Genomic DNA, 22273 nt, shown 5'->3' with positions numbered 1-22273 from the left:
TTTCATTCTTACCTTGTTATATGATTTTATTTTTCGTCCACCCTTCTTCCTCATCCTCATTCAGTTCAGCAATCACAGGGTGAGAAAACCATTGGAGCCGCACTGTATTAACGGATAAATCTTTTGTGAAGCGGCTGTAACATCTGCTCTCAGAGGTTGTCCGTCACTACTTTCCTTTTACTCTCCACTTCCCACTCACACAATTCTCTCTACAGTCTCTTTATACGGCATCTTTACACAGGATAGTCATTTCAAACTAATGATGCCTGGGATAGACATTTTCTCCCGAGTCTGTCATTCTCTTTTTTTTGTCTTTCTTATCTCTCTCTTACTGCCTCTTACATTAAACAACATGGGGGCTTAATGGTAATCTCTCTTTTGGTAAACCTGACATTTGGGTATGAAAAAAGGAGAAATGAATAAAGATTTCGCTCTCTTGCTTCCAGAGCAACAAACTGCATGTTTCTGCCCTGACAAATTACAGACACTGGGAGCTGTTGATGTGACTAGAAAGTTTGCCTGTCACCAATTCATATATGGATGGATGGATGAGATAAGTTGTGCTGTTGTCTCGTCTCTATGGTGTTGATGAGCTCATCCAAGTCTGACTGTTACTCCTTTCCTCTGAAAATGCTTATTTATCATGTCTTAAGGGAACATTGCTATGTAAATTGAGTGTTTTCACTAAGTAGAAGAACCTTAGTAGGCAGCTTATGCCCTGATGCACTTTATCACACTCCTTAGTCTGATTCACCAAACCCTCCTCAATCTGCTCTCTTCCCCCCCTGCTTACTCTCTTACCAAACAAATCCTATGTCTCTGTATTTGAAAGGGATGTTTGTGTTGATAGATAGTTTTAGGTAAGTTGCTGTAGAAGCTAGTGGCATGCGTTTCCACTAGCATATTACCTGCTACCAGGTACTTTTTCCAAGCGAGCTGAGGTGATACTTTGCGTGATGTCGCCAGACTGCCGGCCACTGATTGGTCTGATTGGTCTTCCTGTGATGGAGGAAGAAACGTCTGACACGAGAATCAAGCCGAACAATGCACAACTGTAGATCAGTTAAAAATACTTAACAATCCTAAAAACGTGGGTTAATCTCCAACAATTACCAGGGAAATGTCTAAAATCTCAATATTTAACACAAGGAGTCTGGTGTATTTAGCGACAGCACTGCTGATTGCGACCAGCGAGAGGCATCACAAACCCTGCCGCTGTATTTCAGTCCAGTGACTCAGTCAGGCGGTCATGGAGGAAGTACCGAACAAATGGTTTTAATTAACTGATTCTAATGATTAAGTTACACTGAAAACAACTGCTTTACAAGTCACTAATCACTTGTTTGTGCGTCGCGTTTTAAACAAATTCCTGGCAGTTTCATGCAGCCGTGCAGTGATGACTCCTCCCACCTTGAGTAGGTACTATTTTTGTAGTGGAAAACCAACCTGTGTCGTGTACAGTTGAGTGTTGTGTACAGTTGAGTTTTGCGCTTGCGAGAGATTATTTTAAAATGGTGTATTAGTCGATGGATATTGATGAATGGTGTCATTTGGGATACGCATACATACCTGTGTATGTTGGTTGTTGATTTTGTGGTTAAAAAAAATGTAGCAGAGTAAGAGAGAGAGGCCCTTTTTGTTTCACCTATTCAGCTAACCCTTACTGTTTTAAATTAGGTTAGCTGTTATTCCCTTATATTTACAGCAGATAAGATTAGGGTCATTTAGACATTTTGTTTATTATTTTGGCACGGCTTTTCTGCAAAGCTAATAATAATAAAAAAAAGCTTCTGTATTTCTTTGTAGAGAGAGAGAGGAGTTGGGAGTTGCACACATGTAATCCAGGGATATAGGGATATATCATAGACCCATACACACACACACACACACACACACACACACACACACACACACAATCAATGCCCCAGGCGGAGATTATATCAGGAACAAGGCGGCGATGGGATGAATAGTATCTTGTGCAGATATTGGTATTTGAGGGAGTGATGGGGTGATGGAGAGACACAGGGAAATCGTGCCCCGCTGTTGTGATGTTCTCGGAGATTAAGAGCTATCCTCACGGATAATAGAACTTAAATGTTAGAGAGAAAAACATGACTTTATTGCCTGGAGGCTGGTGTGAAATGTCTGTGTGGGTAGATGTGCTGGTTGGATGGGTGTGTGCTCGTCTCGGATCAGAAAGTGCACATAGCTTAGTAGCTTTGCCATAGCAGTGTGTACTTCATATAAAAGTCAGTGCGTTGCACAGACTACAGACTAGTTTACAGATGGAAGCAATGAAAAGGGAATCAGAGTTTTAAGCAGCCTGTGTCGGTGGTGAGTGCCAGTAACATATGCCACAAGCTTGTTTTTCTTAACTATTAATCTGGATGAAGTCAAGATGGTGGTTTAGGGAAGGTTGTGGTCGGGTGCTTGACATCAGTGCTACTTTTTATAGATTATAGCTGCCAGACAGGATTGCATTTTACAATGTTTTACTTTTTTTTTTTTTAGATTACACCAGAATTCATTTTACATCTTTTTACGTACCTCCAGAGAGAAAGTGCAGCCAGTGTCAACAGAATCTGTAGCTTCCTTTTATGCATAGATTGCATATGAGTATTATAAGTTATAATCTATTTGGGGTCAAACTTTGTATCCATGTGATCATCTCACCAGATTTGTTCACCAAAGGCTTTTTTTCTTATCACACCTTTAAAGTGAGCTTTGTTCAGAGATGGCTTTGAGAAGAAGAGTGTTATTATATGTTTAGATGAGGTATTGGACCGGTAGTACTTCAGAGCATCTTTAGCATCTTCTGCTATTTACTCACAAAAGGTCATCTGCAAGTGGAGTGCTGTATTGAGAAAAGGTCAAAGCCTCTTGAAAATGCTGCTAACAAAACGTTAAGAATCATAAACAAGTGAAAAAATTAAATTAATAAGGTTCCTGAAGTCATGATAGTACCATCAGTTTATGTAAAAGTGTGGTAACAGTTTGTGAATTGAGATTATTCACTGACGGACTATAGGAATGAATGGACTATTTAATTATTAATTAACTGAATGATGTGCTTATGAGAGCCTGTTGCACAGACCCATATTGGAGAAGGTCACATCACTTATGCCACGGACATTGTGAATGTTAATGTAACATTTAAAGATAGAGCACACAGTTGAATGCCTTGCCCTTCAACTTTATGTGGACATGATGTTCTACGGTCCTTTTAAGAAAGATAAACTCAATGTATGGTGTCACAAAGCATGACCTCACATGGTTGCTACTTGCATATTGTCATATATTTTGGCGGTGGTTTTCTTGTAATATCATGTCATGTTCTTGTTCAGATCTTCAAATGCCAATTACCTTTTAAAAAAAAAAAACTATATAAAAAAACAAATTGGTGTATGTAGACTAGACCTACACAATTAAAATTGTGTAAAAGAACAGGTGACACCTAAGGTGTAGTGACACCTAACAAGGCCCCATTTCACTAGAGTGCTGCCAGAAGCTTCATCATGTCAGAGCAGCAACATCCGAACAAAGAACAGGACGTTAACGAAGACAGCAAAATTTTGTCAGGAAATTGACAGTGGTTGCCTCAAATACATTTGTTCTACCAATGGTTTAAATTGTAGATGTTGGGGTGCTTCTGCTTAAACTGTTAATGGATGACCGAAAATATAGGCCAGGCATTCCCAAACTTAAGAATGCCGGGGCCCACTTTGAAATCTGAAAATCCTCTCAGGTCCACCTTAACCTTAAATCTCGACCCCTAACAACACACAAGACTAGGATCAATAATTCATACATGAATTATGGTTTTCATGTGAACATGAGGATCGAACAATTGATATCATGATACAATTTGATCTGACGTGTTTCTTGTGTGTGGGGTCACCAGGTTCCGCGCGCCTGGTGCCCACAAATTTCCGCAGAAATGCCACTCATCTTTTGCGAAATTATTTATGAGAGTTGTTTACATCAGGGTCTGATGTCTGCTTTCTCCACGATGGCTCTGTTTTTAGGGACTGTCCAAGAAAGACTTTCCACTAGAACTTATGGATACCTATATAGGATATTAGAATACTCATAATAGACAGTCATGTCCATGTTTTCTTTATCATTGTCCACACACATTAGGCCTCACCGAGTCAGACCTCAGCAGCTTTACTTCGCGTCATCTATTCCTGAGACAGAAACCTTAATAGTTTCCGACAGGGTGTGTGATTTCCTCAAAGCAATTTAGATACGGTCCTGTCTCCTAAGAGCTGATGACATAATTCAGTAAGTAATGCCTCAGAAGGCCCCAGTACCTGACAATCCCTGACACCCTCTGGCTGACTGTAATCATTTGTGATGGCACCCATATGTCCACTGGCCTCTCAGCTGCACATTTCACTCTGGCTTTTAGACGGACATCACAATGCATTTCCTCCACAGCACTAGATGGGGGGGCCAGGATGCGTGAAGTCATGGTGGAAATAAAGACATTAACTGCAGACTGAAAGGTGCTGAGTGACACTGAGCCTGTAGTACATATACATTTAGTCTCATTAAAGCTAAGTAGATGCAAGTCATTCTCTCTTTATTTGTTTTCAGTCTGCTGAACTCAAAGACATTGGCCTATATCTAAAATGCACTTGCAATTTAAGGGATATTTATCCAACCTGATAAGGGCATACACCTGAATGATGTTAATTATGCGACCTGTCCAGGATGTCACATGTCATATACAATAATTCCACAGATCACATTTCTCTCTGAGTTGATGCTGTTCGTGCCTGAGAGTCCACATGCTTGGATTAGGCAAAATCTCGCTGCACTTAAACTGAGCTGTGAGATAATTTTGCAATACACTTTCAAATAAATACATTCAGGTTCAAATTATGTTTTTCAAATGCAAATTTTAAAAGCAGTTATTAAAATTGTTTCATTAAGGTTCAAAATGAGTGAGTCCCATTCGGATGTAAAGATTTTTAATTTCATTTCCTATTGGCACAGAATTCTTCCTATAGATATCTTTCCCACTGGCCATATCTTGCTTTTATTACATAGTAACGCTGGTGTGTCTTGTTTGAAATACTTCCTGAAACTAAGCAAATTACTGCAGAGGAAAACATCAACTTTCTGTTTATACCAGGGTGCATTTGTCCATTGTACATGAATGGTGATATGATACACTTCTGTAGACATGTCCCTTCTTACAAGATCCTGGAACTCTGGACGCAGATACTTTTTACCTGCAAATGAAAATATAGTAGCTTAGATGTAGGTTCTCTGCATCTAATGCTATTGTTTGGTCTTGATGACTCTGTAGCAGGGGGCTTGACTGTTTCATCAGCAGTCTCCCCGGTCTCCACCACGATCAAATGAAAGCCTAATTTCATTTTCCCACTTGACCTATATGCCGCTCAGAAGACGGCATAACACAGGGGGATTTATCAAGTCGAGAGTCGAGAAATTTAGCCGTATGTGGAGAGAGGGGACTATTCATTTCAGATGGTGCTACCACACACAAAACGGACAGGTTTCAAGTGCAAAATTAGCAGCGTGTTTGAAGGAGTAATTTGATATTTCTGAATAGTTTGCCAAAACATATTCGCTTTGGCAAATAATAAGATGAGATGGTTGAAAATACCCATGTTATTTTTCCATTAAAAATATTTTTGAACAAAAAAATTGGATAAAGTTGCTGACTGCTTGCAGCCAAGAAATAATCTGGCAAAAAAGAAAACCTCTACGATGGTAAAGTTTGGATCAGTTTGGATTTTGCCTTCATTTGAACACAGACATACAGAACCACTTAAAGAACTCGAGCGGATTCTTCTGAATTTTTTTCTGTGTGCACGACCCACAAAAGTAAAAATTGGCAAAGGCTGTAAACCAAGCTCGGAGGAAGTGTAAATTAATGTTGCCTCTCTCAGATCACCTGATATACATAATGCTCAAAGGTTATGATGGAATTATTGAATAATAATGGAAACAAATCCTGCCTACTGAAGCAGGGGTTAGTATTTGATAATCAGTATCCTTACATGATCAACACCTGGTCCTGAGAACATCCAAACTTTAAGTATTGCTTTAAAAACTAAAACGTTGTGCTCTCTCAGCACCCCTCCGACTCCACCTTACTTGGTACCTTTCCCTGCAAACTGTTAACTTTTGCATCAATTATAGCATGTATTTTTTTTTTTGCTAGGAAAAACAAAACGGGTTAAAAAACAAATTAGAGACTTTTAAATGATATCTGAAAGCTTGCAGGTATTGGGTAGGGATTATAAGTAGTGTTCCTAGTGGATCTCCATCCTGCGTTTTAATCACTTCGATGTGGTGGCGGCAGAAGAGACCACTTCAGAAGAAACTGGCAGACCATGACGTCACTCACTGCAGAGGAACAAACACAGCGGGTGTCTAGACCAACTGTAATAACTTCACCACATCCACCGACCACATGTGTTCTGTCCAACTGTGTCGACAGCGAAAGACGTCCATCTGTGAACACAAGACATGAATCCTTAAACTTCATGCTCTCGGACGCTGGAATTGTAACTGTGGAACAATAGTGTTTTTGTTTTTATCTTAACTTTATTGGCGCAACAAAGATAAATTTGTTTTGGCGTATATGTGAGGCAGCATCGTGATGCCTTGGTCAGCACAGCAAGAGAGTTCTTGGTTGTAATCCCAGTTCAACCAGGGCCTTTCTATGTTAAATTTGCATGCTCCAGGGTGCTCATGGGTCCTTGAAATCCTTGAAAGTTTCTGAAAATTGCCCTAAATAGGCATGGGTCATTAAAAGTGCTTGAATTTTGTGCAAGAAAGACATTAAGTTAATATTTAGGTAAATGTCTCCCGCTGCTGATGTCCCCTTGTTTGTTACGACGCCACCTACTGTTTCATGCGCCCTACAACAAACATTGTAATTACTAGCGGTGCTGTGGACACTGTCCACTACCTCTCTGCTGTTGACGTGAGGTTCCATGCAGAACAATGCGCGAGCAAAGTTAAGCAAGAGAGAGCGAATTACATGAAATGACTGGGAAATGCAAATTTCAAGATCTCTGGCTCACTGAAGAAAATTACAAAGACTGGCTCGCACAAGATCCCAAGGACAAAAGGACGATCACTTGACGAGATGCAGAGCGTGCTGCAAATCAATAAAAGTGGACACCATGGGAAACGTGGCTCTTACAAGTTCTGCTTCCATCTTAATCTTTGTCAACACTTAGTCAATGAATTTGAGGGAATTGGTCCTGGAAAGTCCTTGAAAAGTCCTCGAATTTGATGTCAACCAAGGCACGGGAACCCTGATGTTCTCCCCATGTAGGTTTTCTTATGGTTCTCTGGCTTCCTCTGGGGGGTTAGTTGGAGCATGTTTGAAGGAGTCAGTTGGAGACTCTAAGTTGGTCACTGACAGTAAGTCTAAATCTGAGTGTGAGTGGTTGGCTGTCTCGAGCTGGGGGCATGTCCAGGTCCCCCTGAGACCCCTAAAGGATATGCAGCAATTGGAAAACAGTTTAAATGTTTGTACCTGCCACAAAAATCCTTTATTGTCTAGTTTTTTTTCTACAGACAATTTACTATAAACCTAATTTCATTATTAAACAACCCGACTATTAACCTGTTGTGTCCCTGAGGTATGTGCCACACACTGGATGCTGGTGCAGTGCATCTCCCTTGCAGAACATTTTTGTTTGTCATGTTATGGGAGTGAAGAATAGTCGTATGACAGCGACAAAGACGGTAAAAATGATCTTTGACTACAGATTCAACAAAAGTGCTCGAACCTTTTTGTTATATAAAAGTGTTACTTTTATTGTGACTGAAGTCTTGGATCATTTAGCTCCGCTAAATGATCCAAGACTTCAGTCACAATAAAAGTACTATTTTAACAATATAGGTGCATGAGAGGCATCAGATAAGCAATGCAACCACCACACCCTCCACATGTCTCCAGTGTGGCCCACCTGTGATGGTTTCTGTCCACAGTTACTGTGGACTGCCTGTCATGTAGTGGAATAGAAAACTAGAAATTGTTTTTGACTAGAAGAGGTCAGCTAAACGAGAATGTTCATCATTGCTTTCTCTGACATACTGCGCAAACATGTACCTGGTATAATGATGCAATACATTCACACTCCTACTTTTTTTCTCTCAGCAGCTCTGCTGGAGTTGTCTGGGGTAAAAGTGCACCACTTGAGGGAAGCTGAAGAACAGTCACTGCAGGTTCATAACTCATTCACCACTCAGATTCTGTTGACTTGTGGTTTTCAACATGTTCAGTTTGTTTCATTATTCACTGCGGGTTACTGAGTGAGTAAAGAATGATGTTTGCGAAACAAAAAAGGGTGTTCAATCATTTCTGTAATCTTTTTGTTTACAATGCGATAAACATCTTTTTAAATTACTCTTATGTGTAGTGCAGTTACAAGCCAGTATTCTTCCTCAGCTACTCTCATTGCTACCAGTGGCTTGCTGATGTTGTTGAATATTGTAGAATTGGGAAAGGGAGGGAGAATAACCTGAGGACCGAAGGTGGTGAAGAGATTCATCTCAGCAGGCCTGTGAGACGAAATGCTTTCATGACACCTGCTGGTGCAGCGTTCTGCTATTCACCCTCTGTTCCTCTCCTCCAGCATCATCCATCCATCAACCCCACAGGAGGTGCACAGAGCATAGCCTCTTTATTTGTCAGTGCCCATCAGAAGTGGTTACATTCTCATTACATGCCTGCTGACCTGTTTGAAAGCTGGAATAAACCAGAATTGTTGCAAGGAAATGTCATAACGTAGAAAATGTTGGCGTTTATCATTTCACATGCATGTCGTTGTGTTGTGAAACCGTCACATCGTGTCATTATTTCATCTAATGTTGAGAGACAATTTTCTGAAAGAGGATGGCAGAAAAAAGAAAAAGAGAGAAAACAGACGGGCAACTGATGAGGTAGACAGGACTGGAGGCAGCAAAGAACAAAGAGACCTAATTGGTCAAAATAAGGCAAATGACTGGACCTGGATGAAAAAAAATCTTTCTCCTGAACTGTGTTTTTCCTTTCATGGTCTCCATGTTCTGATTTCACTCGAGAAGCCAGGGTCAGTAATTGTGGAGAAGCTGGAAATAGCAGGCTATATTTTGAAAAATTGCAAAGATACAACCCACCCTCTTCTGTTGGCCTCCATGTCAAAGCTCCGCCCACAAAACACTGGACGTCTTTGTCTGTTGTGGACTGCGGATCGTGGCTCCACTTTTGCTGCCATTTTTCTGTGATTGCCTTGCTAACTCCTGGCTATCTTTTCTGCATTGTGTAGTACTGTATGTCTCTGCAGTATGTGGTAAAGACTCTTGATTTTGCACTGCAAGAGTAGGCAGATGGCTTCAGACATCGTCTTTATTTCTTTGGGACAAAACTTTATTGATGGCTATGTGGTTGTAAAAAGGACTTTATTTGATTTTAAAAAGATGCAAGCTTTATATGTGCTGCATTGTGTAAACGTTGGGTGAAATTCAGATGTTGAATCCAGCACTGAATCACCAAGCTGCTTCTACGGGGCTTCACAATGTATGCTTGATTTTAGTAGCTGTGAACGGCTGAAACTGTCAATCAATAAATCAGTACTGGATATGAAATAATGAAGACGGACAGCCGACGTGCATGAATGTCTTGATCAAATCATCACTTATCATGCTTCATGTCGTGGGAAGTTTTTGCTTAATGGTGAGTTCTTGGCCATAATCAGTTGTGTAGTTTTAGATTTCTAAGGTGCTCCTTCTGATTCTAAACAAGTTTATAAAGGTAAGTTGTGGCGTGTATGGATCACTAAGCAGAAAACTGAGAGAATAAAGAGAAGTAGAGCATTTCATCTGCGTTCTGTGTGAGTCAACAGCAACATTTATCACTGGTAATGTAGGATACTCTAACAATAAGGTCTGAAACCTCCATAATGAGGCCCCATGCCAATATGGCAAGCTACTAAAAGCTTCTTAAATTCAAAGCGACAATGTATGAACCATGAACTGCAATAGAAGAAAGCACTGTTTGATTTCATGTCGAGTCCCTAAGGGTCCCCTGTGCTTGCAGCCCCTTAAGTCCCTTAAGTCCCCGCTGCCTGTGATGACACTAGAAAGTAAAGTCAGGGGGAAAGTCTGTTAAAAAATATCACTACAACACATGGAGCAGATTTTGAGATACTAGTTCTATCTATCTATCTATCTATCTATCTATCTATCTATCATTGATGTGCTAAATCAGGTGCAAGCTCACACTCTGCACATGCAAATGTTGACATTTAATCAGCTGACGTGTGTGCAGTAAAGAGAGTAAAGCGGCTAATGAATTCCACATACTCATGTGACTGAAGGGATGTTTAATTAGTCGCCTAGACAACCGTTTAGCAAGCTTTATTAATTTCTTTGTTTGGGTTTGTGTCCACACACACGCGCACATATTTGTCAGACATGTTTCCCTCTCTCTGAGTCAGCAGCACTCATTGGTAGAAATGTGTGTGTGTGTGTGCGTGCGTGTTCAGTGTGTTTAAGAGTATTCTTCACTTCACTTGCTGTGGCCTTGGAGACAGAAACAGCACTCGCTCCTCGCTTGGCCATCCTGTTCAGTGCGCAGAGCGACTGCACAGCGGCGCATCAGCTCAGTCAGACCTCCTCCTCTTTCCCACTCTCTCTCCCTCCCTCTTTCATTCACACCAGGATGGATCTTCCCTCCTAGCAGAGCGCAAGTCCACTTCAGCAGTTTGCAAGTTGGGTTTTCATTTAGGGAGACGTTTCTCCTCCACATCAGACAAGATTTCTCATCTCATCGTATCGCAAAAAAGAAAGAAAAAAAAAGCCCTCCACGATGACTCCAACTGGGTTCCATTCACGCGCTGTGCTCCTGTTCTGCTTTATCTCCACCACAGCGGGCAGCAGCATGTTTGCGTCCACCGAGGAGCCATCCGAGAGAGTCGGGAAGGCGGACGGCTACTGTAGTCGGATATTACGGGCTCAGAACAGTCGCAGGGAGGACAACAACGAATTTCGCCTGCGCGTTGAGGGAGACCCCGACAGCTATCAGCCAGGGAGCACATACAGAGGTTGGTGTTTGTCTGACGGATTTACGCGCTGCGCTTTTGTTGGCACAGCGTGCGCTTTGTCAAACACTCGGTGGTCTGGAGACACTAAGCTGTTCAAACTCCACAATAAGTTTTGTCAGAGTCTACTTCTGACACTTTTTGGGTCTTGCATGTATGCCGGTAAGGGACATTTATTTTAAAAAATATTTCAAATCCGAACTCAGTTTGAACACACAAGTAATTAAATACTTTCCTACATATTATACAATCATTTAAGTTTTAAATTCTTTATCTAAAGCACATTTTTCCGTATTATTTAATAATAATATGGTAATAATTCAAAAAAACGACAGTCCCTGATTCCATTGTTTATGAAAAAAGATGTTATTGGGGACAGTGAATGACACATGGACATCTGCTTTGTCCATCTGAAAGGCTTCAGGTCCCAGCAAAATCATTGCACCTTGGTTGGACACCTCAATCACTCCCATTAGGCAACCTAAAGAAAGCGTTATTCTTGACCATTAACCAGGTAATGCATTTAACCTTAACCTGGTAAGGGTATCAGCGTTAAACTAGTTTGACCAGGTCAGTGATTGTGTCAGAGAAGGTCCTGAAGAGGTTACAAATGCAAGTATGCACGCACACTCCCATGCAACACACGCACACGCATTCTTGTACAGTGTTATTAATGAGGACACTCCTTAACCATCACAACTAAGCTAACCCTGAACCTAACCCTAGCCTAAGCCTAATTATTGACCCATAAACAGCCATTTTAAGGTATGACAGAATGTGATGACCAGCCAAATTGTCTTTACGTTCACAAAAATGTCCTCACTTCCTGTGGTTTATAAGTTTTTTGTAAACACACACACACAGAGACATTCTGCATTGTGTACACATAGAGTACACAAGTGAGTTAAGCAGCCAAGACTTAGTTAAATGAATGAAAAGGTCTGGTATATTACTTAACTAGTAACTTCAAGTGAAGTTGAAGTCAACAACAACAACATTTTACACTGTGACATTAGTTAATTAGGTGTGGTTCTACGTATGTTGCCGTTAAATTCACGGTTTGTTTCTATATCCAGTTATTAAATATCATATGTATACATTTTTATGTAGAATAACCCGAAGCACACACAAAAATATTCAAAAGGAAGCTATACACTGATAAGCCGCCAATGTAAAGCAGATAACATGGTGTGAAGGTGAGGGCTGATTGATGCATATATATATATATATATATTATAATATTATACAAACAGTTTATAAGCGTGTGAACTCAGAGGGAACCAGGAAGTTGCATCTTCTTTAATTAAAACCTTTATCACCAGGAAATGAGTTACTTTCGCGTCATATCTCCCGATGATGATAAAGTTGTCAAGTGCACAAAATTAATTTTCCTCCCAAAGTAAATGTAGAGGTTTTTTTTGTGTGCTCCACTGGATTTGCAAAGTGAGCAAAAAACACAATCTGTAAAAGCGTGTTGTCGAAATACTGTTAACGGTTGGAGAATGAGTCATTATAATTGCGCTTATCTGATCCTCGAGAGCCTGTGAAAACGTTTAATAGTGAACATTTCTATTTTATCCACCAGAGCTTAACAAATGTAGTGTTCTTTCTTTTCTAAATGCAACACTTCTCATGCAGATGATAAGTGAGGCCCATTAAAGTCTCCTGTTTCCACTTTTGACTGTTGATGGCTGCTCTCTGTTTACTTCCATCTAGTGAGTGTGACTGCCTCCAGCTCCTCCTACTTCAGAGGGTTCACACTTATTGCTCTGAAGGAGGGCAAGGAAGGAGACAAGGACGAGGACTATGCTGGAAATTTCCAGGTAAGATAGTGCTGGAGATAAAGATGTTGATGCAGTCTGTAATTATTGTGATTTTTTTAAGGTAAAAGGTTAACTAAGGTTATACTTCAAACCATGTTTTTCAGTGCATAAACATGACATTGATATACTGTATATTGAACTTTTTGTATTGTCCACGGTAATACCCGCCCCCTTTTCTAGTTTGAACCCATCCCATCTGTTGGGGACGCAATGCATTCTTTTTTTTATTTGTTTATTTTCAAACCCCTGTATTCACCAATGTAGTGTGTACAAACAAATGTACACGTTAAAACTTTAACACAGAACATAGCCGGGTAATGTGATCTAAGAGGAGAGAAATTGAGCAAAACATTGCAAGATAAAAATAAAAAACCCACAACGAAAGCAAGCAAAATAAGCCAGGTCCTTTATTGAAGTAAAACAAAACAAATGGACAAGAAAGGAAAGAAATACTAATCAAGTAGGAGAGTTTGGTCTGTTTATGTTTGGGTGTGTTTTAGTAGAATAAGGTTTGGAGAAAAATGTAATAAAAAACATAAACAAAGCAAAAATTGTTTTCTTTTCTGTACCTTTTTCCCCCACAATATTATGTTAATCAGTTTCCAGAGAGAGATGGGGAGATGTGCGGCTATGACATCATCATATATCGGTTGTAGATGAGAAAACGCAAGGTTGGCATTTCCCAGTCTGGGACCTGTTTTCAAATAATCCCTCAAAAACAAAACATTTAAATTCTCCCAAAATACTGGTTGCATATGGACGAAAAACAACACTATAAAAAAACACTTAAGCGGATTCTCCTGGACTTGTTTTTGTTTGTATGCGCCCAAAATCAGATTGAGGGGTCTTGACATTTTTTCCCCCCTTTCCTCTGCACCTTCCTCTCTTCACATGTCAAAGTGTGATTTTTCTCACCTCACCTCCTGTAATAGGCTTGGAATAGCATATGAAAAGAGCATATTCTCAGCTCAGCTGCACACAGTAGTGCTTTGCCGGGTCCCGAGAAGTGCTTCTTCAGAGACTGAGGAGTTGTGCTCTCACAAACAGGGGATGCAATTCATGTTTGTAGGAAGTGTTCAGTTTTAGGCTGATTTGCATTGCATAAAGGAAAGTCCAACTGGAGAAAGAGAGGGGGAGGAGGAGGACACAGTCTGTGAAAGGAAGAAGAGCAAGAAGGCAGCGAGAGTGGTGCTGTTACGCACATGTGATAAGGGCCAACTATGTGAAGTCTTTTGTAATTGTAATGCAGCGTGAGGAGCTGACAGGCAGGGAGACAGGGAATAGATTTGTGCATGTGGTATGTGTGTGTGTGAGTGCAGAGAGAGGAGGCATAATACTCGTATAATACAGTGATTAAAGTAATACACAGGTATTGTAGATCTGGTTTTGACACACGTCTTTAGAACTGGATTGTATAATGAGCAAAAAAAAAACTGAATTTTATTTTACATTCATAAGCTTTAAATAAATTCATCCTCACTGGTTCTTGTTTCGCCTCCATGCCTTTTCGCTTGCAATGTCCTGCCAATGTTTATTTCATCCAAGTAAAGACTCAAACTGCTTGATGAAATTCATACAGCTCCAGTGGATGAAATGATATCCTGTTTCCAAGGGATTTAAAAAAAAAAAAAAAACAAACTGGCAACTGATCACATATTCAAGTTCCCATGTATTAGAGAAATGCTTAAATACTTGTATTCTTAGTTAAAGTGAGCGTTTGCGATTTGTTTCTGAAACTCTCATTAAGTAATTTGTTAAAGATGTGTCCGATAATGTTCCAATAGCTGTCAACAAATAATAAAAAAAAAACACCCTGCCTATCTGTGAGCACTCTGCTTTTGACAGGAGTCTTCACAACAAGCAGAAGAGGAAAATACCACTGAAGCAGAGACAATAATTAGAAGTCAGCAAGTGAGTCACAGGAAAATGGCAAAGAAAGTGGAGCCAAAATTCACAGCAGTTTTAACACAGACAAGTGTTTCGGGGGTGAAGCTTTGAGGAGAGAGAGCTGATGGGAAGGGGTGGCACGTCATTTGTGTTTCTGCTTACCTTTCCAGACGAACACAATGTTTACTACATTGCGTTCGGGTATATCGGGTATGTCATGACGCAGCGTACCTAATAGGAAGATGACTTACAGGCGGCCAGTTTTAAATTAAGCCTAAATCCTGCTTTCTTCAACCAGATCCTGTGAAGGAGCAGTTGTTAAATAGGTTTGGCAGCATGTGTAGCGTTCTCTTTATCTGTCTCTTGTCAGTTTCACTTGCGTCCCACATAAAACTGGATTATGTTATTGAACCTGCATAGCGTACAGTTCAATGGGAGGTTTGCTTAGCTGCCCCCAGGCTGCTCTGATCATTGATATTGTCATACTGGCACTCTCTGTGAACCTGCACCTTGTGTGTGGGAAGACATAAACAAAGGGAACATTTTATTTTGTCCTGTGTGCACCTCACATCTCATTACCCGGCGTTAAAGCCTGCGAGGTATTTTTCCTGTTTTATTTGCCCTTGCAATTGATTTCCGTGCTGTTATTATTTAGTGCCAGCCTTGGATGCGATCCTCGGCTATACAGCAGAGCATTGTGCGGTTTGACAGGGTGCTAAACGTCAGGAGTCAAGAGGGGAAACACTACATCATTTAGTCTCATGAAGTCACTTTGCTCCACGCGGAGGAGATGGTATGATGAGCGCGCAGAGAACGCTCAGGCACGCAGATGTATGGCTATAGCCTTTCGACGTTTTTATGTCGGCATCAAATATAGAGAGAGTTGGTATGTCATTATCTGCCTTTGTTTGACTCCTGCTAACTTTCAGGACTCGGAGCAGGTCCCTTTGTCAGTTTTGGATCGTCACCTGTGTAGTGAAAAGCTGCACATGACAGAGTAGTGAGAAATAAACCGCCGTCCAAAGAGATATTCCTCTTTCATCACCTGCTCAGGCCTTTATATCAGCATGCACGCACGCATGCACACATGCCATTCCGCCATTCTGAAAGAGCTCCGGGTGGGCTGGCGTCCAGGCATTGAGAGAATAGAAAAAGAAAAGAAGCTGCAACAGAAGACGTCAGGCTTTATTTAACATACAGCTCATTGGAAATCTGCTGGTGTGCTACATCTCAGCCATTTCGGGGACAGATCCTGACTTGATGAAAAGCACTTTTATTGAGCTCTCTGGGGAGGTCAACTGCCTCTGTGTCCGTGTTTGTGTGAATGTGAGTTTTTGGGGGCGGCAATGCCTGCGATGTCTGATGAGACATTACTTCTCAAGTGTAGAATCAGACATCATGAGTGCAACCGACTCCACATTGTGATCCCGCACGCATAGTCTGCAACAAAAACAGCACTAGACGTCTGACATGTAGCTCACAGGGCCGGATAGGTCACGACCAACAGCTATTGTTGAGTCAGGCACTTACTCTGACACACACATTCATGCATAGAACCAGAAACCAAAAAAAAAAAAAACAGTTCTCAAGCACAGTTTTTTTCTTCTCTTTTTTGTACACTCTGTCTTTCTAAAACATGGAATTAGACATAAAAGAAGAAGAAATGGTTTATAGTTCATTGTGAGGCAATTGGGACGCTGCTTTTTGCAGATAGTACTTAACCCTAGGGTTAGTCATTTGTTTCTGAAAGTCCTGTTAACTGAAATACTCGTTCCAAAAAAACCCAAGCAAATGGTGGTGTCCGTAGCCCTCGCAGTGATTTCCTTCAGACCACATGGCGTACCTGAACTGACCTGCCTACCTGCGCTTACCCTGCCCGTGCCTGGAGGTTTGTGAGTGATGGAAATGAAATTCCCAGGTTTTCGGCGGACAACCTCTGGTGTTTTGGGATCAGGGCTTTGACGAGAGGGTGCATGGGGGTGTCAGGGTATAGACTGTTATTGCCAGCATTTCCAGACTTACATACCCTAGCTTTAATGTGAGACTTGATTTGTTGGAACGTGTGTAGTCCAGTCAGGTCGGCCTGTTAGAAACCATGGGAACATTGAGGAGGGGGTGGGTATAATCCGTCAAACACACACACACACAGACACACACACAGTCCACTTTCAGAGGAAACTCATTCATAACATGGCCTGACAAAGGAAATTCTCGGCTGACGGCTTTATGGAGTGAGAACGTTCCTATCAAACCGATCCCTGGCCTCATAGCAGAGAACATTAGCTTGCCGGCTGCAACCTGCTCCTCCTAATTTTCTGTCTAGTTAAAATCAATTAGGAACTTATTATCTCGGGTGTGTGTCTGAGTCGAGAGGCCACCGTTCCTCTGGGCTAAGTCTTTTCTAATCGAGTACCTGGATGTTAACTTCATCATTGATCTCATTATTGTAAGATTTGATTTTCAATGATTTGACCAGGATAATCCACACAGTGTCAGTTTGCAGCTCTGACCCTTTCTTATTCAACTCCCAATATGGAAAGTGGCAACAGAGTGAAACGTGTCACCCATTTACTACCTTGGATTTATCACCTGGCTGTTTGGCGTTAAATGTCCCTGAATCAGCTCTATTATACTGCGCTGGAAGGTTTGAAGAAGCTCAGCATAAAATGACGGTGACAGAGTTTCACTTCCAACCACAAGCATCTGACAAATGAATTTTCTTTATTCTCTGTCTGGTTCACAACCACTCTGACTGGTGAATCCATGAAAAGACGGTTTGTCTTCTTGCGACCGTTTGTCAGATTCTCTAGATTTATGAGCGGTTCTACAAAAGGAGGGTTTTCCCCTCTAAACTTTCATGTGAGCTGTTGCATTTGAATCAGACAGGGAAAGATAACAGCGCACCATTTATACACATCATTTCACATGAAATGAAGTTGCCAAAGCAGAACCTGTGTTTCCTTATCTCTCTTATCCAGTTAATCATTTCATGACCCACCAAATCTTTTGACCCATAAAGGGGATCTATACAGTGTATATGAGACACCTCAGTCCAGTATTGTACTTCACCGGTAACTGATCAGTATCACATAAAGACAAATGGCAACCAAATTTTGCATTACCGTTTTGTTTTAATTTATTATGTTCCGTTAAAACAAAGGTGTTATTGTCTTGTGCAAAAATACGCATGTGATGAAATGCTTCGCAAATGTCTGTCTTTCTAGTTGTAAAATAGTCTATGTAGACAATTACTAAAAAGAGGAATATATGAAATTAAAAATATAGAGAACAGTACCTGAAACAAATTGTTAGGAACATTAAAATAGATAACTCTTCTATTTGTATGGCACACACCAGCTTTAAACTGCAGTTGCTATTTCATTATTTTTATCTGTCCTCGATGTGTCCTGAAAATGTGTTGCCACTAATTGCAGTTTGTTTGAAGGGGCTTGAGCTGACAATGATCACCTAATGAATAGAATCACATTCAGGTCTTTTAAGAGCTCTCGAGGTGAAAGAGCTCTATCACTAATATCTGTGTGTGTGTTTATCTGCTGTACAGATAATTGATGAGGACGAAACACAGTATATGACCAACTGCCCCCCTGCAGTGACCGAGAGCACTCCCCGCCGACGCACCAGCATCCAGGTGTTTTGGACTGCTCCCCCGAGTGGCTCCGGCTGTGTCTTCCTCAAGTACGTACTGTAAACAGCAATTGATCCTGAGCCTGCGCTAGCAGAGGCAGGTCCTTAGGGCAAATGCTACACTTTATCCTCTTGGTGGTGGGTTAATAATATCAGTGGTGTTTGCTCTAAAACAGCGAAGTGAAGCTCAGCTTTCTCTAAAATGTCGTCAAATATGTACTGCGTTTTATTTACATTTCAATACCAAACGTGTCACTTATATTTCGTTCAGAATCAGCAGTTTATCATGCTGATGACGTGATTTTCGTATTCCCGTAGCAGCGTCTGCATTAAACCACTTGAAGCTCAGCTTCGACTGTTCTCTTTGGGACGGCACAGAATAGTTTTTTTCACTGCAGTGAGCTCAATGGTGATTGGACAAATGTGGCAAAAAAAATGTCACTTCCACGGAAGCTCATCTTCTGTGGGAGTCAGTGGAGCAGTAGGCTTTAGCCCCCATATTGACAAATGCTTTATTGAGCTTGTTATCCCTTCCTCAAGTCAAGGGCAGGAATTTACAGATACTTGAAAAAGAGTCTTGAGGTGGAGCCTCTCATGTTACTTAAATTACATTAAACTGAAAGGTTATTATTATGGAATTATTAATAACGCCAAAATATCTACCCCCAGCTTTAAATGGTAAATAACTGATATGCTCTGGAAAACACGGATGGCAACGTTGCAATCTCCTACTCCAACTAGTGCTGGGTGGTATGAAAGAAAATATATATCATGGTATTTTTCATAATTGCAGTGCTCCAGCGAGAGGCGCAGTTAAGTGTGTGTGTGTGTGTGTGTGTGTGTGCTTGTATTGAGTGAGTGGCAGAGCGAGAGAGGGAGCATACACAACTACATACATTAGTGCTACTCTCAGACGTATTTTGTGATTAGGCATTTGAGTAAATTGCTCACCGCTGCAATTACGACCACAGTAACTTCTTCAGCTAAGCCCTTACCTACTGGTCTTATACTGGCGGTATATGAAAAATCTATATCAGGTTTTCGGTATGAACCGTTATACCGCCCTGCACTAGCTCCAACTTTGCTGAACTTTCAAACACTAATGTAGTAGAGTTGACCCATGATGTTGTCATTGAGAGAGCTGTCGTTTAGGTAGTTCAATTTGAAAATGGTTCATAGTCGTTGGATTTATGAAGTTATTCATACACTGACAACACTGATACAGCTATAAATTAGTTTTAATATGAGACAGAGTTTCACATGGAGAAGTTTGTAACTTTTTAATTAAATCCTTTTTTAATTAAATGTTTTCTAATGAACTCCATTACCCAGAGGTTTAACGTATAGTGCTATGTTGCTCTGGAGTCGAGCTATGCTACCACTATATATGAAATCTATGCATACCCTATGTAACTCTGTTTCATCACACAGCCCCCAGCCATTAAATTCCAAATGTATTATCAATTTTTCATTCCCACTTGGCTTCATAAAGTATTCATTACCTTTATTATATATACTATTGACTGACACCAATCAATTCCTGTGCTGCATATCCTCTGGGCTTGCTTGTACACAGAAGGGAAGTCGTGTTGAGCCGAAGACACATCATGGAGGAAATCTGTTGATTAATCCGGCTCTGTTGGGAAATAATGAGGGTACAGGAGGTAGAGAGATACTGAGGAGCTGTGACTCACAAGACCTTCTGATCAATGCTTATGGAGTTTATTGCCAAGTGGCTTTCTTTGTTGCATCGTCTCTCAAGGTAGAGACAAAAAAAAGGCTGTGGTTTTGAGTAATGAATGCTGTTTTGGGATTGTTACAGTTTAGAATAGGGACTTAATGCTATACAAATGATACATGGCCCACAGTGACTGTAGCTCCTGTAGTTGTGAAGCATTCTTCAAAAAATGGAGATCGATAAATCCTATTTAGCTTTGTGGTGTATATTTTGAATACAAATTTAAAGTGGGCACAAAGTGAAGTTACGTATGGTCAAGCGGCTCCTCCAAAAATATGAACATAAATAAATAAATACATCACACATTGGCTAAAAATCAATTTTCTGTATCTATTTCATGAGACAGTGATTCTGCGGTCTTCTATACTTTGGTTTATCAGTTTTTGCTTCATGTTATGGTATGGTACGGTATATTGCTAGACATAGCAATATATCATGATATCTGTCTTACTGAAGAATATAAAGCCCCTCAAAAGGTTAAGAACACGATTTGGAGCTACATTGTTTTCACCACTGTCCATGGTTATTCTTCTTTAAGCCATTTAACTTCACATTACCGTCGTTGCTGCAATAACTGAGTTAAATTGGCATGGCAATCTCTTTAATTTGCTGCGTTTTAAAATAAAAATATCAATATTTGGTATCAGCGTTTCAGTAATTCGGTCTTACAATTTAGGAGGAGAACACATATCAGTGTTTTGCTGCAACCCCATTGAGGAAAATGATAAGTTTCCCTTTTCTTTGTCCCTGTGCTTTCCTTTCCCCTTGTCCTTATCTTTGTGATGTGTCTTCATGACCTGCCCTTTCAATAACCTTAGCTCTTCCATTCACTCTCTCTGTCAGTCTTTATGTCTGCTCCTTGCTCTCTCCTCCCTCTTTTCATCCCTCTCCTTTTTGTTTTCATCTTCCCTTTGGTGCTGCAGGGTTTTTTTTTTCCCCTGCCACAGCAGACCATGCCTTAACTCACATCTGCTCTCCTCATAGAGACCAGTGGAATGATGGCGATATTGTATTCAGTTAAGCACATGGATGGAGGGAAAAAATTGAGAGCGCACACAGCCTAGAAAGAGGCACATGAAAGTGCAGTAATATCAGCGCACGGACAATGACGGAGGGAGAGAAAGAGAAGCTCGGAGTTCATAGGTGATGCCTCTGAAACTCACAATTACAGGCTAACAGTGAGTGTTTGCTGCAGTTATTGGACTTACCTGGCAGTCATAAAGATGACATGGTATCGTATACCTCAGCTGCAACACAACAACAGTCTTAATATATTGTTATTGATTGAAGAGGTGCAACTCCTATAAATAATTGACAGATTTAGTGGGGTGTTTTTATTATCCCCTCAGCATTGTTTGAGGATTATAATGATCAGTATGTCTGTTACTGCATACTACATCTGTATATATATCTATTTATATAGATGTAGATACTGTATATAGGCTATCAACTCAGAGTTATTCACAAAGTAGAAGCAGAAAACCTCTGTATAGGACGGTGTTTATGACTTGATTATTATATATTATTACAGTATAATTGCTTTTCATATTCTTCGAATAATAAGCCTTTTATACATACTTTAGGCTGTCCTGCCAAGGTTCACCTGTCACCGTGTGAGACGTTCAACAAATAATGGAGCTCATCTCTGAGATTTGTCTCCCGATGCAACGCACCAATGAGGTCTAATGGAGAGTCCATAAAATCCTGTGGGCAAGAAGATTATCAACTCCTTTTTACTGACTATATTTATATTATTCTCATCTTGAATGACACAACATATTCCGTGTCTGTATGTGTGTTTGTGGTCTGGACACGGCACCGAAGGATCTGCTCTCTCATGTTTTGTGGGTGTTTGGGGATATGGCCTCCCCCTTTTTATAACTCTTGTTTTATGAAAACTCTTCAGAGGCAGAAGCACTGTTGTACACCGTGGCTGTGTTCTAAAGCCCATAGCATCAGTGAAACTACATATTGTCAACAAATATGGACATAAAAATATGATTGCTTATATTGTAGATTATTTTAGCGAGCACAATTTCCCGACCCCCACAGGCAGAGTAAATTATTTTCTTTTCTTTTCTTTTCCTTTTTCATTTCATAAC

The 22273-nt window shown here is 40.6% G+C and overlaps 1 protein-coding gene across 2 annotated transcripts in view; it reads left to right on the top strand.

Annotated features, from left to right (window-relative positions):
• spon1a (spondin 1a) overlaps positions 1-22273 on the top strand; it is a 94568-nt gene that overhangs the window by 25400 nt on the left and 46895 nt on the right. The window contains exons 4-6 of one of the 2 annotated variants that reach the window (XM_058630242.1): positions 10908-11081; positions 12795-12901; positions 18351-18484. In XM_058630242.1, coding sequence (XP_058486225.1) covers positions 10919-11081; positions 12795-12901; positions 18351-18484 — 404 coding nt within the window. In that variant the 5' untranslated portion in view covers positions 10908-10918. Of the gene's footprint in view, positions 1-10575; positions 11082-12794; positions 12902-18350; positions 18485-22273 lie in introns of those variants that run through there. The other variant, XM_058630241.1, reaches the window with a different exon arrangement.

Source organism: Solea solea, chromosome 5 (genome assembly GCF_958295425.1).
Source record: "Solea solea chromosome 5, fSolSol10.1, whole genome shotgun sequence".
NCBI classification, from domain to species: domain Eukaryota; kingdom Metazoa; phylum Chordata; class Actinopteri; order Pleuronectiformes; family Soleidae; genus Solea; species Solea solea.
Note: the sequence above shows the minus strand (reverse complement) of the source record. Positions and strands in the feature narration are given on the sequence as shown.